This window comes from Mercenaria mercenaria, chromosome 1 (genome assembly GCF_021730395.1).
Source record: "Mercenaria mercenaria strain notata chromosome 1, MADL_Memer_1, whole genome shotgun sequence".
Classification (NCBI taxonomy): domain Eukaryota; kingdom Metazoa; phylum Mollusca; class Bivalvia; order Venerida; family Veneridae; genus Mercenaria; species Mercenaria mercenaria.
In genome coordinates this window covers 80,603,250-80,620,571 of record NC_069361.1, presented here as the reverse complement: position 1 = coordinate 80,620,571, position 17,322 = coordinate 80,603,250, and the positions used below count along the sequence as shown (strand labels likewise).

The 17,322-nt window shown below is 35.4% G+C and overlaps 1 protein-coding gene across 3 annotated transcripts; it reads left to right on the top strand.

Moving 5' to 3' along the window:
- Positions 1-892: 892 nt before the first annotated feature.
- LOC123532623 (WSCD family member CG9164-like) lies at positions 893-16,805 on the top strand. Of its 3 annotated transcripts, none has more exons than XM_053552260.1 (4): positions 893-1,051; positions 11,649-11,986; positions 14,402-14,716; positions 16,047-16,805. In XM_053552260.1, exons 1-4 carry the CDS (start codon positions 981-983, stop codon positions 16,421-16,423), a joined length of 1,101 nt encoding a protein of 366 aa, XP_053408235.1. In that variant the 5' UTR covers positions 893-980; the 3' UTR covers positions 16,424-16,805. The 3 variants fall into 3 exon arrangements, with proteins under 3 accessions (XP_053408235.1, XP_053408237.1, XP_045170035.2); XM_053552262.1 differs by having other exon boundaries at positions 897-1,051; positions 11,719-11,986; XM_045314100.2 differs by lacking the exon at positions 893-1,051 and having other exon boundaries at positions 10,983-11,986.
- The last annotated feature ends 517 nt before the right edge of the window (positions 16,806-17,322 follow it).

Genomic DNA, 17,322 nt, shown 5'->3' with positions numbered 1-17,322 from the left:
CAAAAAATACCAGGTAAGTATTTACGCTAGTTATTTACATAAATTGTTAAATCCAACAACAAATTATTATTAAATCAGTTACCTCTTTCAGTAGAGTAAATACGGCAATAAGACATTGACCTGGTTAATGTATTATGATTCGATGTGTGAATTCTTGCACATAATTAGAGGGTCACAATGGGGTTTGTTTTCACATATCAACCATGCATTTGAAGGTAACGATAATATTTGGTTGTTTACATTTAAATTTGCTGATATATGTCTATCTAGTGAATGTACATATGTTATGTTCAGGAGGAAATAAAAGAATCAATTAATCATCCTCGGGTTTAGTATTGTGTAAGTCGCCTGAATTGAGAAAGAATAGTTTAACGTCAGAGGTTATTTCTAAGGTCACGGAGTTTCATTGGCCAGCTTGTAATTACAATAGCTTTCGGCATCAGTAACTCAGTCAAGTGTGACTTATTGAATTAAGATATTCCTTCTCAAGAGAAAGAATAATAATTTATATGTTCAGTCGGGGAAATAACATTATATTCATTAAAAAATTATGGTCTTGTGTTTTTTAGTTGATATCATTTTTATCTATCTTTTTTGTCAAGTTACATTAATAGAATATCTCAAATACGGTACGAGAATTTTAAATAAAACTTTGCAAGATTATAATAGAGACATTTATTTAGTATCTGTGTACATAAAACACGAATTTCTTGCGTGTCAAACTCTTAGGAAGCCCGCGATTGTCGTTATTTTTAGAATGGCCCTCGTAAGTAACGCTAATAATAAATAAATAACGACGAAATAATCGAACAATTATTTATCGTTCTTTAAATCCGCTCTACCTGCTTTACAAGTTATAAAGGTAATAATTACAAACAAGCTATGTAATTTGAGACGGTAAGATTGACATATGATCCTACAAAAAAATGTCAACAATGAAATACGTGTCATAACTATCGACATACTGTAATCATAATGAAATGTTAGCATGGAATCACGATAGTGAGTTTATAGCAACTATTGACAAGGAAGTCAGGATGAGAAAACGAAGGTTTGTGTTCTTTTTTTTTTCCAACTATATTTCGGCGTATTAGAAATATCTCGAGTTTTGATATTTTGTAAAACTGCTTTCTGCATTTGTATTGTTTACAATCAATTTAATGATTAACACTACACATAAATAAATGAGGGTTTCTTTAAAATGTCACTTAACATATTTAGATGCGTCTATAAACAGACGATAAAGGTAAGCTAATAAGTAAACTGACACTGTGATACCGATGCATCTATACACAGATTATAAAGGTAAAATAAGTAAACTTACACTGTGGGTACCCTTTCTCATTCGGTTTGTTAGGATAGCATAATTCTGATATTTCACACTTGTTATCTTTCTTAACCTTGACCGCATCTGCATTTCATCGTTCGGAATTTCATAATTAGCTAAATCACTTAATTTTGTAATATCTCAAACCAGCTATTGAACATGATTTAAAAGGCATACACAATCAACGGTATTGTTTTGACAACCATTTTGTATATGAAGGCTAATTTGAATATTGAATACGTAAAGAACTACAAGGAATTTAATGTGGCGTAATGAGGCATGGTGTTCTTAGGTATTGCCGACAGACGTTTGTGACACTATGATTTTCTTGGAGGAACGTTCAAAAAGTACTTTGAATATGGAATATATATATTTTTTTTCAATATATATATATGAATTTTGTGCACAGTTTTTGTTTTCTAAAATTTTCAAAGTTTCAAACTTGTTTTTTTATCTACCAAATTCGTAAAAGAGCTTTCTTCTGTATTGCAACATCATGGGTCTATGTTATACGGCGATTTACATATCTCCATATCTGTAAGACGAATCATCGTGGATATTAAATATATATTGAATCGTGTCTGTTTGTGAGACAAAATGTAATTTTACGTCATGTAATACTTGGGAATGAAAAATTGACCTATTTCGAAATTATGGTATGTCTACAAGAAATTATTATTGTGTATAGGCTAATATACGAGGAATCTTTCAAAATATCTGCCACACTTAATTTACCCATCATACAAAACATTTTTACTATGATAAAACAATTCAGTAAAGTAAGAACTGACTTTTAAGATCGGTCGTAGAAAATAGCGGTGTGCCGTAACCATGGAAACGGCTACAGAAGCTGGTAATCGCGGAAACTCAAAAAACTTTCTTGTGTCATATTTCAAAAGGTAATAGTATTAGAAATTTGATTTTTTTCATATTTTCATTAAGTTATGAATACCGATTGTTTGCAGTGATTATATTCTAAATATCTTATTAAATTTCTTAATTGTCGCCAGCACGTGCAATTTTAGTAATTAGCACGTGTATTCAGTTGTGAACCAAGAAGATGCCTCTTTTAATCAGAAGATGTTTTTTAGACTTAATTACAACTGTTGCTGATTTTTGGCTCTAAAATATTGTATAATACGCATGCAATTTAAATTCTAAAAATTTTGATACGTCAATTTAACATCATTTTATATATTAATGCAGCGGATTGCATGCCATATAGGCTATTAATTCGCTTCCTTTTTTCAATACATATGGACAATGAAGTTAATTAATAACGCGTTAAATATCGGCTACGAATATTTAATGTATATTATATGAAAAACAACAAAGTTTATTTAATTATTTGTTGGAAAAGATTAGGATAAATTGTTTTTGTGACATTGCCTTTTGTTAGCTGTCCCTTTTCCGTTGATATTTTTATTATTACTGTTACGAAGTCAAATATTTTAGGCTTGATACTTCTATCACTTTAATAATTAATTATATTACCGGACTTCTCTCCATAATTCAGCGGAACCATAATGGGAGTAAACTAGGCATAGAGTAAAGACTTCCAGTGTGTGTAGAGCGGTTCTATCAAAGTGATGCTTATGTTCATATGGAAAGAATGTACGATAAAATTTGCGAAAAAATAATAATGCTTTGCGTATTTTTTATTTTTGGGGTGGGTCACTTATTGTACTCTGTTGAAATCTCGTATTATGCAATAAACTTCCCAGATATCATCACCATTTGTATGTTATCAAGTACACTTCATATTTTGTATATAGCCCGGATGGAAAAATCAAAGGAAAATACGATGTTTTTGAAAGAGTATGTCTGTATTTCTTTCATGCAAATTTGTAGTAGCAATATACATCCTCTACATGCGGTTACGAAGAAAATACATATGTTAAAGTGACAGTTTGCAAAAGGATGGTCAGTAAATGTTCTTTATACGTTTCCATTCCGGCTCCGTTACTTCAATAAGTCGCATATTTCTAGTTATTTTATATACAAAAACACATTACAGTTCATTAACAAAATGAAAAACAAAATGAAATCCAAATGATCGTTTTACTATGATGACTAACATTCTAAACATTCTAAACATTGCAAAACATACAAATACCATAATCTCGTTTTAAGAAGCAAACAGAACGGTAGTATTGGACTATGTGTAAAGACGAATTTCAAGTGTTAATGAATAACTTCGGATGGCCAAACCCCGGATCCCCCCACCCCTACGCATTACCCCTTACTAAATTTGAGCAACTTGAATAAATCCTAGACGTCTCAGTGCTAGGATTAATTATTTATTGCAACTTTGTACGACTGTTTCGATACTTATCAATATGCACACTTATTAGAATCAATTTGCTTTGAGTGAAAATACCGAAATGGTACAAAGTTACATTCTTCCTTTGTTTCATATAAACAATTAAATCTTGAGACCTCATTTTCAGTGCTTTACAGCATTTCGATGATATACAAACACATATATAGCTATTAAATATGACATGGCTTCTCACTAAAAATGAAAAAAAAAAAGAAACATTGAGATGTTAGGTTACATATATTCAAGAAACATTATCTGTCTGAAAAACATCACCATCTGACAATACTCCCATGAAATTTGTCATTTAGCGATAACCCGTGTATATGTAGTCATGGAAATTCATAGTGAAAGAGATCTAGATCTTTTCTCAATACAATAAGCAATAGAGCTAAGCCAAAATTATAACTGTCACATCCTTATCTGACTCATATAAAAAAATGGAACTACATTTTGAATTGCAAAAACAGATCATCTAACACCATCTTAAATGCTTGGCGAACTTCTCTTTTCGTAACACTGGGGCTCATTGTCCCTGCGCAGTTAGCGGGGACCGATGCGCTATGCTAACTGCCAAATGCTAAATAAGAAGTTGTTCATACGCGTAGAGTGGCATACTCGGTTACTCAGTTGAGTATCATTTAAGATCCAAAAATAAAAACTAAAAAGGTTAAAACTCCATAGAAGCAATAAAAAACTGTTCAGGAGTAGGTATGGAGGTATGGACAATGTCATAGCATATGAGTATGCTGTTGTCTTGGTCCTTGACTTTGTTATAATTTTTTGTGACGGCAGACTGCTGTTGCTCTTTTATCAAAATTTCTATCAAAATTTCTAAATTTTTTTTTCTTGCTCCACTTGCACTTGTTATTGTAAATACTTATTTAAATCTAAATATATTTAAAATTCTAAATACACATATGATTTCAGATGCATATATACTATAGCTACTATTGACCATAAGAACAATCTTCTTAATGGCAATTGTCCATCACTAGTAAAATAACAACTGTGTCTGTAACATCTATAAATTCCCAAATATTCTAACATGGCTCGATTTGATTTCCAGTTAAACAAAGACGGAAATGTTGTGATTTATTGTCTAATTTACCACGGTTAAGATGTTTCAGTATTTAACCACTCGGGCTAACGCCTTCGTGGTTCAATTCCTACGCATCTGAACTCTGAACCATGGGTATTAGACGATAAACCACTCGAAGGCCTTGATTATTTGTTAATTATTTCCTATTTCGCTACGCTCAAACAAAACTAAATTATCTATCCCATAATCAAAGAGAATGAACGGGAGCAAAAAGAACAAATTCATAAATTAACATTTAGGCTTTGTTATCCGCATTGCCATAGTATAACACTCAACTTCAGTCATATAAACTATCAATTCATTAATTTCTACCTTATGAATATAATTTCTGGGTCATTATGCTAAGAGGCACCTACTCATCCCTACTTCACCCAGTCGTGGGAAAGGGGACTATAGAGAAATAAAGTTTCAACACCAGTCACCTTCTTATACCCTGGCACCCATTTTCCAAAATGTATTGCCAGTAAAATACATCAATCAAAATTATTTAACGCATGAAATAATTATACATCCTACACCTCAATACCTTTGAAATACGGTAATACCTCGATTTCTTTAAACCTAGGATACACATATGTAATAAATGCTCATAACCAGCATTTAAGGTAAATTCTCTTTTAAATATTGCAGTTAAAGAATAATGTTGTAAGCATTATATTGATTTCTAGACCAAGGTTAGTTTAGCCATCTGTTGCATGTTTACAATGTTTACAAGTTGCATGTTGCATTTTAATATAACAATCGTCCTTGCCATAAACAATGATTTTCAAAAAAATGTATCTCTACATCCTTGGAAATCAAGTAAATAATGATACAGAGACAAAAGTCTTGTGACAGATGTTTAGGCTGAAATATAAAATCCAAGTTCACGAAACGATAATAAAGGAAATGTGTAGACGACATTAGTAATTAAATATTTGAACTTGAAGAATGAAATAAGAATCTATTGAAATAGCTTCATCATTTTTTTTCTGTTTTGAAATTGTGCATAAGTCAAAGTTTGTCCTCAGCAGTGTAATCAGTTCCTAGGCAGTTTATAGTATTTATTACAAGGTGATTTGCATATATTCCGTTGTAACACGTATGCACACATGTGTACTTTATTTAAGAATTGAATGCTATTTTCTGGGACTTCTTGCAAATTCATGAATCGCGCTAGTGAATCTTTTGATTGATTGGCAATAAGCCTTCCAGTGTGGTTCATGCCCTTATAAACGCACAAAATACCATTCAATTTTACGACAGCTTGCTACAAAAGTAACTGATTTGCTTTCTAGGAGTATCAGAAAATCAAAATAAATGTCAAGATATCGATCTTTTAGTCACAGTAAAAAAGACCCGCCCACGTTCAACTATAATTCGCCTTCTGATAAAAATACAGTTCCTGGTTTTTATTTAAAATATGTTTAACTCCAGTCATATCATTCAGTTGTGATCTTTGACGTCAGAAAAATTAGTTAAAGCTATAATTAAATGTTCTTTTTGAATGTTTTGGCGTCCAATTTTGAATGAATGTTTGGAACGAGGCCATTTTGTTCATGTTTTTGGTGAAGGACGTCAGATTACGCGTGCAATCTCGCGGAAAGGACCGTTATTGATATTATTACTGCAATGTTTAACGCTTTTGTCTTTCCATAGTAAAATGTATAGTGAATGCAAGTTTTGTATACAACAAATAAGTTTGGAAAAAGAGCTCATGTTGCTTAATTTGTGAATAACAAATTTCGTCCTGAATAAATAAACAGCCTAGTTCAAGTCCTTCCAAAATGCCAGCCCCACCCCTCTCACCGACCCCGATTTATATCGTTCATCAACTTATATAGACCTTTCTTTGCATTCCGAGCCGTTTGTGAATATTTTGTTCAAAACTGAGGAAGCATAGTTTTGGTGAGAAAAGTCACCAGAAGCCACCCTGCTTTCTCTAGGTTTGCTCTAAAGTTTCCACGGGGGAGGCTCCCCAGATCCAGCCGGAGGAGGGGATTCCTCTCCCCGACACTCTTCCCTTGAGTAACATCTAAACTGATCACGCTACGCCCCTGTTGTTAATGCTAAATGTCAATAGCTTAATGTTAATGTCACATACTTAATGCTAAATGCTACATACTATATGCCGTATACAAAATGTTAAATGTCATTACAACTCTACATGCAGCCACAGGAAAACACTGCAGCAATTACAAGGCAGAGACTGAAGCACTCATGAAGGCCATCTCAATGGTTGAAGACTCGGCAGAAGAAACCTCCTCAGTCTGTCTGCACTGTCTGTTATGGAAGTTCTGATCAACAATAAAGCTCCGCAGCTAGCCAGGAGAATGCAGAGCCTGAGTATAACCTGCAAAGTAGCACTTCAGTGGATTCCATCCCATTGTGGACTTGCAGGCAATGAAGAGGCAGACAAACTGGCTAAGCTAGAAGCTCAGTCAGAACAACCAACAAAACCTGTGAGTTACAAGGAGAAAGTCACCATCATCAAGGCACTAACGAAACCAAGGATAGAGGAAGATGCTTTTCATCTCCTTGATCGGTCTGAACAAGTGAGACTGGTCAGGCTTCGCTCAGGGCACAACAAGCTCAATGCTCACATGTACAAGAAATACAGACTGGCACCATCGCCAACTTGTTCATGTGATGAAGATCAGACTGCATAGCATATACTTCAGAGATGTAAAAGGCATGACCATGAGTAGCCACGACTTGGCCGATAGATACCTCAATGCACCAGAAACTATATGGAGGCATTGAGGATCTGCGGCAAACCTCAAGTTTCATCGAGGCTACTGGTCTGACAGTGTAGTTGCAAACGAGAAGAAGAAGATAAAAACAAATTCTTTTTGTCAAATGATAAATAGTAATTCTCAAATTATCAATCTTTATGATCTTTATCTCTTCAACTAATGAATGTAGCTTTTACTTATTTGAAAAAAAATGTATCTGCCTTCCTAATTTAAAGCAATAACGTTGCAGATGTTACGAGGACAACGAACCGAAACATTTTGCTGTAAATTATATAATAGACTAAGATATGTATCAGAGACAAAGTTATGTGACGAAGGGCAATGATTATATAACTCATATATTCAGCTCTTTATTTCAATGAAAACATAGCAATGAGCATTTTGACATTTATTGTTTTAACAAAAAAAAAAACAAAACAAAAAAGAAACACATTTATCATGACAATTACCGTTCTCGAGAAAGCCAATATTTGAAATTAAGCAGTTCGTAAATAGCATTTTTCATTTTGCATTAACATTTTTGCAGTTACCATTGCACAATGGCCTTCTATAGGCATATAGCATTAATTTTGGTATATCAAATGCCATATGCCATATCCTTTGTGCTAAATGCCTATAATTATTGCCAAATGGCAAATGCTACTCGTCAAATGCTTTAACTTTGTGAGTTAATGATCTGTATCCCTTACTTACACTAATGACTGTTACTTTTAATCACTTGAAAACCTATGAAGTTCTATCAGTCTGATTTGAAGCAATAACATGTTCTAAAGGTTATGAGATGACATGATCGAAACTTTTTACTCTAAAATGTTTTAAAAGAAATATTTAAGAAATATTTTTAACAGAGACAAAGTTATGTTACAATGGCCAATGACTATTTACAGGATGCATTTATACACTGATATATTCTGAGTAAGTACTTAGCAATACGCATTTGGCATTTATTGTTTCGTATTTGCAATTAACAATTATTATTTATTGTTTGACAATAACGATTTCACAGGCAATATTTGACATTAAGCATATAGCAAATAGCATTTTGCAAGAACTGTTTGTCATTTAGCATTTGACAATTAGCATGGCACACCGGCTTTCCATAACCTTCCATAGTATTTAATAAATGTCATTTCGTTTTCAAAACATCTTGCATAAGGTGTTTAGCATTGATATCTGATATTTCGCAATTGACAAATAACATGGCGCACATAATTTATTCACAATTTTTTCAACAATTAATTTAATAAACAATCGTTTTCATATCATATATGTTAAATATTCTAAGCCGAGGTTCAACGTGTTATTCCTTAACTTCATTGTCTATGTGTATTGAAAAAGGAAGCGAATGAATAGCCTATATGGCATGTAATCCGTTGCATTAATATATGAAATGGTGTTAAACTGACGTATCAATTTTTTTGAATTTTAATTGCATGCGTATTATAAAATATTTATATAGTTGTAATTAAGTCCAAACAACATTTTCTGATTAAAAGAGGCACATTATTGGTTCAAAACTGAATGCACGTGCTAATTACTAAAATTGCACGTGCTGACGACAATTAAGAAATTTAATAAGATATTTAAAATATAATCACTGCAAACAGTAGGTATTCATAACTTAATTAAAATATGAAAAAAATCAAGTTTCTAATACCATTACTATTTGAAATATGACAAAAGAAAGATTTTTAGTTTCCGCGATTACCAGCTTCAGAAGCCGTTTCCATGGTTACGGCACACCGCTAAATTTCTACGACCTCATTTAAAACATCCATTTGTTGCCCAACTGTATTTTTATATAGGTGAAAAAGTTTTGTATGATGGGTAAATTAAAATCCTTACGGAGGGCCCGTACACACGAAAGCTTCTTCAGTTATAAGTAAGATACCCTAAAAGAATGATAAAAAATAACCAAAACTGATGAAAAAATGAATCAGAATATTTTGACATTATAGAATGTTGTTACTACAAAAGAGGTTTTCATACAGCATGATGTATATCATTACATACGGCTATAGTCTTAAATCTAAAGACATAAGTAAGGAAAAATGGCGGAACAATTACAATCAATACAATATCTGATATTCGTCTTGTTGTAGAAAATGAAAGAAAGGACTTTTACAAAAATGCGCCTGTCTTACAGGAGCCATCCTTACATTCCAGTTAATTTTTGCAGTGCGCACATTCAGTGTATAGATGATGAAGGCCTGACTGACAAGTAAATACGTTATGCAAATGCTCTAGCAGTGGACATTATCATAGTTTTTGTGAAACATTGGATATAAACGGACTTAAATAGTTTGTCACAATATACAGGATCCTGTAAACAAGAATCGCATAAATTGTTAAGATATCCGTTCCACAAGTAGGTAAATTTTACGGTGTTTCGTTAGAACCAATGCCTGCTCCCTGTGAACTTAAAGCGCGGATGTAAATGGTACAATGGCGAAGCGCGACAGTACGATGGATATAACATGACAGTACGATGGCGAAGTGCGACAGTATGATAGTAACAGTCCGTCGTATTGTAGCCCTTCACCATCGTTCTGTCGCGCTTCATCATCGTAATGTCGCGTTTCGCCATCGCACTGTCGCGCTTCAGCATCGTAGTGTCACCATCCTACTGTCGCGCTCCGCTGTCGCACTGTCTCGCTGCGCTATCGTAGTGTCAGCATCGTACTGCCGCACTTCGCCGTCGCACTGTCGCGCTTCACAATCGTACAGTCGCGCTTCGCCATCGTACTGTCGCGCTTCACCTTCGTACAGTCGCGCTTCGCCTTCGCACTGTCGTGCTTCACCATCGTACAGTCGCGCTTCACCATCATCGCACGGTCGCGCTTCACCATCGTATTGTCACCATCGTACTGCCGCGCTTCACAATCGTACTGTCGCGCTTTACCATCGTACAGTCGCGCTGTCTCGCTTCACCAGCGCAGTGTCACCATCGTACTGTCACGCTTCGCCATAGTACTGTTTCGCTTCACTGTAAAGTTTCTGTTTACATAAGGTCCGACTTTAGTTAAACTCTCTATTGTATAGCATCATCAACTCTGTCCAATGATCAAATAATTTGAACGCTTTTCGACACGGGTATGATTGAAATGAACACCACCAGACCTGATGATAATTAAATGAATATATCACGGCAGGTGTTATTCAAATGAAATCCCCCGGCAGAGTGTCACTCTAATGAATATCATCTAGCATGATGATATTGAAAATATCATACTGCAGTACCTTAATATTGTTTGAAATGTACTACTGCTACTGCTGCTGCTGCTTTTGCTGCTGCTGCTGTTCCTCCTCCTACTACTACTACTGCTTCTTACTACTGCTACTGCTACTGCTGCTTCTGCTTCTGCTGACGCTGCTGCTGCTGCTGCTACAACTACTACTGCTACTTACTACTGCTACTGCTGCTGCTGCTGCTGCTGCTACTGCTGCTGCAACTACTACTGCTACTTACTACTGCTACTGCTGCTGCTGCTGCTGCTACTGCTGCTACTGCCACTGCCACTGCCACTGCCACTGCCACTGCTACTGCTACTGCCACTGCTACTGTACTGCTGCTACTGCTACTACTACTTCTATTAACTGCAACATAACGTATAGCTACAAAGTCATATACATGTATGCTACTGTATTCAATTTCTTTGTTTAAGTAAACTTTAAAGTTACATTTCACTAACTAAGCTGTTAGTTGAGAAACACAAATTTCCATAAATCTCACATTAGTACTGGTGTCATTATGTATGTATGCATGAACACCATAACACAAGAAATATCTTAGTTGCATAAAAATCGGACGAAAAACATATGAATAGTGGTACCTTATTTAAGTAATTTTCATGTGAATGAGATGACCACCTGTTTATATTATTGGTATGGCGGTAGAAATTCGTTTGATAAATCTTTCATTTTTTCAATATAAATTTAGCAAATTTTGTCAAAATGGATAATAGAGTACTGTAAATGCAGTAAAAATTTCAATTTTGAAAAAAAAACAAAGTGACTTCTTTTGTTTGTTTACATGACTTGCCAACTACAACATTACTTAATTCCCAGGTATACACTTACCTCATTCCCAGTAAGTTCCCGTACTTTTTCAAATTGGTGGTTTCTGACATTTGAGTTGCTGGCTTTTCATTTTGTATTTTTCAGGCATTGGATATTTTCTCTCCTGTGTATTCTATTTCTTTATTCCATAATGCGGTCAAAATTGATAATTAAGGACCTTCAGACTAGGATCAAGTATACAGTCTATCCAAAAATCCTGGAAAGAGAACACCGAAGTAAATTGACTTTTAACTCAACTATGGTAAACAACAGTACGATGATTAAGCAATATCCTGAAGACACTCTGTCAAGTTCAATTGAATGTAGACGTCGTAAATCTAAACAATTTCGCTTGTCAGCCGGTGAGCTTCCGTTGACGGCACTTGCTTCTCCTTTTAGATCAGGAAATACCTGGGTACGACATTTACTACAGATGGCCACAGGTAAGAAAGTATATGTTTTGCCTTGATTATATATATGTTTTTGTTCATTCATAAACCACTTGTTGTATTTGCACTTTAAAATAATTCTTTTAAAATGTTATATTAATGTCAGTATTTAAACAAGGGGCCACTTTAAAAGAATTGCAGTATCTTACAATTATCTAAACAAGACACTCGTCACCCTACTGCGACCATGTGACCAGTAGTATACCAGTCACTTGAGCGTCAAGTTGTGTTAAACCTTAATAATGCACATGTCTCTCAGTAACTTTCTGTAGGAGGATCTCCAATGCTGCTTAGTCTACAAAGCTTCATGACGTTACAAAAGTATATAATTATAAAGCCTATGTTAGGATAGCATAATTTATACAAACGATGGCTGTGTCTGTAGTACGAAATTCCCGGTGCTTTTCAAACTGTAAAGCTATTTCAGAGCAAAAGTTCCCGAATCAGTCATTATTCCGGGTAAATATAAATTAAAATCAAACACCGTTGGTATTTCAATACCTTAGATATTAAAAATATTTGACAAAAATCATTTGTTTATATTTGCAACTTGGATCACTCCACAAAGACCGTAAAATGTTCGTTGTATGTAAGGTCATTATATGACATTGTTGTGTTGTGCAACTTACGATGGTATATTATAACATTGACGCAAATATATTTTGGTTTGACACTTTGAGTTATAGAGTAGGTCAAGCCATTTCTTCACATACCAATCACAGTTTTGTTTGGTTAAAACGGTTCGGTTGGAAGGAAATCGCCATTTTCCGCTCCACTAATGCCTTGGTCACAAAACTGTGCGATGTCCGTACGGTCTTAAAAAATCGTTTGAGTCCATCAATTTTAGAATCATTACGATCTCTGTACAATGGTAGCGTTTGGTCACAGTACCTACGGGTCCCGTACGATCTTTATAGGATGGAATCGTAGGGCATCCGTATGGACATCGCAGACTAGTCGTGCGGAGCTCGCAGGGAACCCGGCCGTACCTCGTATGGTGCTCACAAGCTCGTACGGCGCTTGCACGGTACTCGTACTCTGTCCGCACGGTGTCCTTGCGACAAGAATAAATCAGTTCGACGATGTCTGAAAAATTTAATTTACAATTGTAGGATATCCGTACGGACATCGCAGACAAGTCGTACGGAACTCGCAAAGAATCCGGTCGTGCCTCGTGCGATGTCCGTTGGCTCGTACGGCGCTCGTATGGTGTCAGTACGGTGTCTATGCGACAAGAATAAACTAGTTTTGCGACGTCTGAAAAAATATACTTTGGTAACCACTCAGATGATCGTAACGCCCTGCGAGCCCCGTGCGGACATCGCGCGTTCCCGTACGGTGTCCTTAATATCGTACGGACATCGGCCATTGATCGTGCGAGTCCCCTACGATAGTCGTGCGAGCATCAGCAAGCCTCGCAGCTTTCCAAATCCGTGCGATGCCTGTACGAGCTCCTCAGGGGCCCGTGCGGTTTCCGTACTGCTCCCGACTTCGAAAATCTCTACGAGCTAGTAAAAAGTTCGGGAGCTCGGTGAAACATTTTCACCGAGTTCCCGATTCCTCTATGAGCTCAAAAATTTCGCACGACGGTCGTACGAATCAACGATGTCCATGCGGACGCTGGATGAGTTAGCCAAAATTCGACTGAAAACCTACTCGAACGGAGCTCGTAGCGTTCTTGTGACCAGGGTTTAACTTCATTGCCTGTATCTTAAAAGGCATATTTCTTATTGCCTTTTAAGATACAGGCAATGAAATGATGAATCATGTCTTCTTGATAAAACAACTGTTAAAATACACACTGGATCATAAAATTTATTACATGGTCGCTCAGAAACAGCTATTAAAGGGACGGCGCACAGAAATTTGAAAATTCAAAACAAATGTGTTGATACCAGTGCAAAGAAAGTTAAAAAATATATACATGAAATTGTGAGAAGTATCAAGGAAGTGTACTATACAGCGAATGTATTGCACATATTTTGTTTGTGGTAAGATAGTGTCGCACAGCTGATAATTATTTTAGCAAATCTGAGCTGAATCTAGATGGATAAATGACCGAAGGTCGATTAACAAAACAATACATCACTCTGACAAAATTGTACGTACGTTAGACACGCTAGCAGTGCAAGTCAACATGATAAGGCAGTAATTAACAGACATAAGAAGATCTTGAGAAAATACTACACTAAATTAAGAAGATACCTCGTATCCATCTAGAAGAATTCTACCCTGGCATTCAATAATTAGGTACTGTTCACATATAATCAATTTGATAGATATGATAGATCTTATTCTAAGGATAGTGTATGAAGTCATTCTATACATAGGCTGACCATAAAGTATATGAGGTCATTCTGAATATAGCAAGACAGATATAAAACTACAATATAATTTTTCTTCTTGCAGGTATTGGAACGTCGGCTTTATATTGTGATTCTGAACTGCGCTTTATGGGGTTTCCATTTGAATGCAATGATGCTAATTATAGAAAAGTGCTTGTTGTAAAAACACACGAACCACGTCCACCCGGACCTCCAAAACTTTTAACTGTGAGAAGTAGGAAAAGGGTTCGAGAGAGATTAGTTCCACAGCCTGCGAGAAAGAATCCTCCAATTGATAGGGCTGTTGTACTTATTCGTGATCCATACAATTACCTTGTCGCAAATATGTACTCCAGTCATTTAGACGTTGTAAAAGAAGAGGAATATTTCGGAGATAGCAGTAAGTTATTTCACATATTACTTACGTTTAGAGCAGATAACGTTGAAAAGATTGACTATCGTGGTTTCCTGTATTTAGACTGCCGTTACCAATGTTTTTATCTAATGTGAAAGCTTGGTAAAATAATTAAGGTAGTGTCAATTGACAAAAAATACGTATTTTCCGTATACGACCTTGGCATTCTCCATTGTTTACGGAAAGCTATGCGCGTTGAGCTAGGTTTATATGTGAAGAATGCCGATGTGCCTAACGAAACAACATACCAACACGGAAAGCACGTCATGTCATTACGGATCCACTATTTTTTTTCATCTAATGCTGTTATTTTGTAATTTAAAGCCATGAATATCGATGGATCAACTTTTTTCCAGATGTTTGTGTGAATTAAGAAAATTAGATTGAAGCAATTATTATTTTCATCTAATGCTGTTATTTTGTAATTCAAAGCTATGAATGTCGAGGGTTGAACGCTGCCGTTACTCCTTTATGTAGTACAATATCAATATTGCATTTAACCAACGATAGGTATACTATTCTTAAAAAAGGTTAATTTCCTGCAATTATTAATATTTATTTCTGATGCCTGTTCCCCTCGGCACTTGTCTGATACGCGCTACAAGCCATTTTAACCGGAAGTGCAAACACTGCCACTGCTCCTAGAAGGAATCAAAGGTGGAACACTACTTGTTTTCATAGTATTGTTACATATTTGCTATCACTCTAAAGTGAACTAGAAACGTCCACATTTTTTCCATATTGACGTGTTAATTTCGTATCGGGTACGTTACGTCAGTTTAATATCAGTATTTTCAATTTATTCGGGCTTTTTAATGAAATTCATAGTGCTGATACATATGTAATAAAAAGATATTTCTCGACCTAAAATTGTGCTATAGCTAAGGACTGATTGCTTTTTACAAATGTGGACGACTGAATATTGATTGGTGGGTTCGAGCCTCACTCGGGGCGTTGAATTCTTCATGTGAGGAAGCCATCCAGCTGGCTTACGGAAGGTCGGTGGTTCTACCCAGGTGCCCGCTCGTGATGAAATAATGCACGGAGAAGCAGCTGGGGTCTCCCTCCACCAACAAAGCTGGAAAGTCGCCGTATGACCTAAAATGTGTCGGTGCGACGTTAAACCCAACAAAAAGAAAAAAGAAAAAAAAAAAGAATATTGATTGGCGTGTTTGGATATATTGATATATTCGCTTTACTTTACTGTCTGTCTCTATTCGTATGAACTTACAAAATTTTCACAATAAACTATCAAAATGTGTTTATAAACCAGTATTCACATACTGCCGAGCAAAACAATATATTTTAATTTCAGAATGGCGAACTGCACTACCTGGTTTATTGGAATGGTGGATAGACTTTAATGATTACTGGTTAAGAAAATTCCAAGGACTAGTATATCCATTGCTTTACTCAAAGCTGCTGACACATACTGAAACCGAACTCTGGAAACTTATGAATTTTTTAAATATCACATACGCAGATTCTGATATAAAGTGTGCAATCGATAATAAAGAGGGAAATTTCCACAGGAAACATTTTGTTTGGACCCGTATAAATGACATTACTGAATTATTCAATCATACAATGAAGACGAAAATAGACGACAGTGTAAAAGCGTTATCTGAGACTTTGAGAACTAAATATAGTATTGAATGGGTAAACGAAACACATATTGTCAGGGTTTCATAAATGCCTATGCGATATAAGATCGGGCAAGTCTTTCCCAGTCCTCTGGTAGGCAAGCATCGCGATACAGCATAGGAAACTGATGAAAATAGGTCACTAGTAGACACATATCGCGATAAAGCTGTCATATTCTATCAGTGCTTTTCATAATGAGCATATAGTGTGAAATATAGGCTTAAAATATTAATTGTTCTATTTTTGTCAAATGGGTTAAGGAAAGTACAAACAATATAACTACAACACTAATCAGTCAAATAAATGCAATATGAATTCCGACTAACTCATTAAATATTGAATTACTGTGTTTCAGTTACAATATGTATGAATAATGACCATGTTTGTAGACAATCGGTAGAGGAAATTAAAACTTAATTTATCATTGGTTTATGAATTGCTTATTAATCAAGAAGGGCCAAAATGCCCCAATAATCGGTATTTCACACTTTAAAGAGAAAATAGTTAGTATACGTGCCCAAGAGGCTCTCGCCATTCTATAATTCTCTAGAGCACATCATGGTAAAGACGAGCTACTGTGATCACTTACCGTCTACCGTCAGTGCAGCGTCAATCAAAATTTTCTTTGAATGACGGCTTCTTTTAAACATTTCTTATAATTTCAGAATAATTTCACACGAGTGTTTCTAAGATAATCCCCTATCGAACATGTTCAAATTATTCGGAATACTGTAAAATCATTTAATTTCGTTGGCATGAAATTTCGTGGTTTTGATCGAAATGGCAATTTCGTGTGGATATGAATTCATGGATTTCATCTGTTGAACATATAATGAATGCGAATTTTACTTGTTCGTTGGATTAAATTTCGTGGATTGACTAGACCACGAAATCCTAGAAAATTAATCCTCCACGAATATTTATGATTTCACAGTAGTCAAAAACAT

Excerpts from the sequence above, each read along its gene's own strand:
- LOC123532623 (XM_045314100.2), top strand. The coding sequence starts at position 11,518 with ATGACTTGCCAACTACAACATTACTTAATTCCCAGGTATACACTTACC. Across the intron at positions 11,987-14,401 it reads TTTACTACAGATGGCCACAG|GTATTGGAACGTCGGCTTTA; the intron begins GTAAGAAAGTAT and ends TTCTTCTTGCAG. Across the intron at positions 14,717-16,046 it reads GGAATATTTCGGAGATAGCA|AATGGCGAACTGCACTACCT; the intron begins GTAAGTTATTTC and ends TTTTAATTTCAG.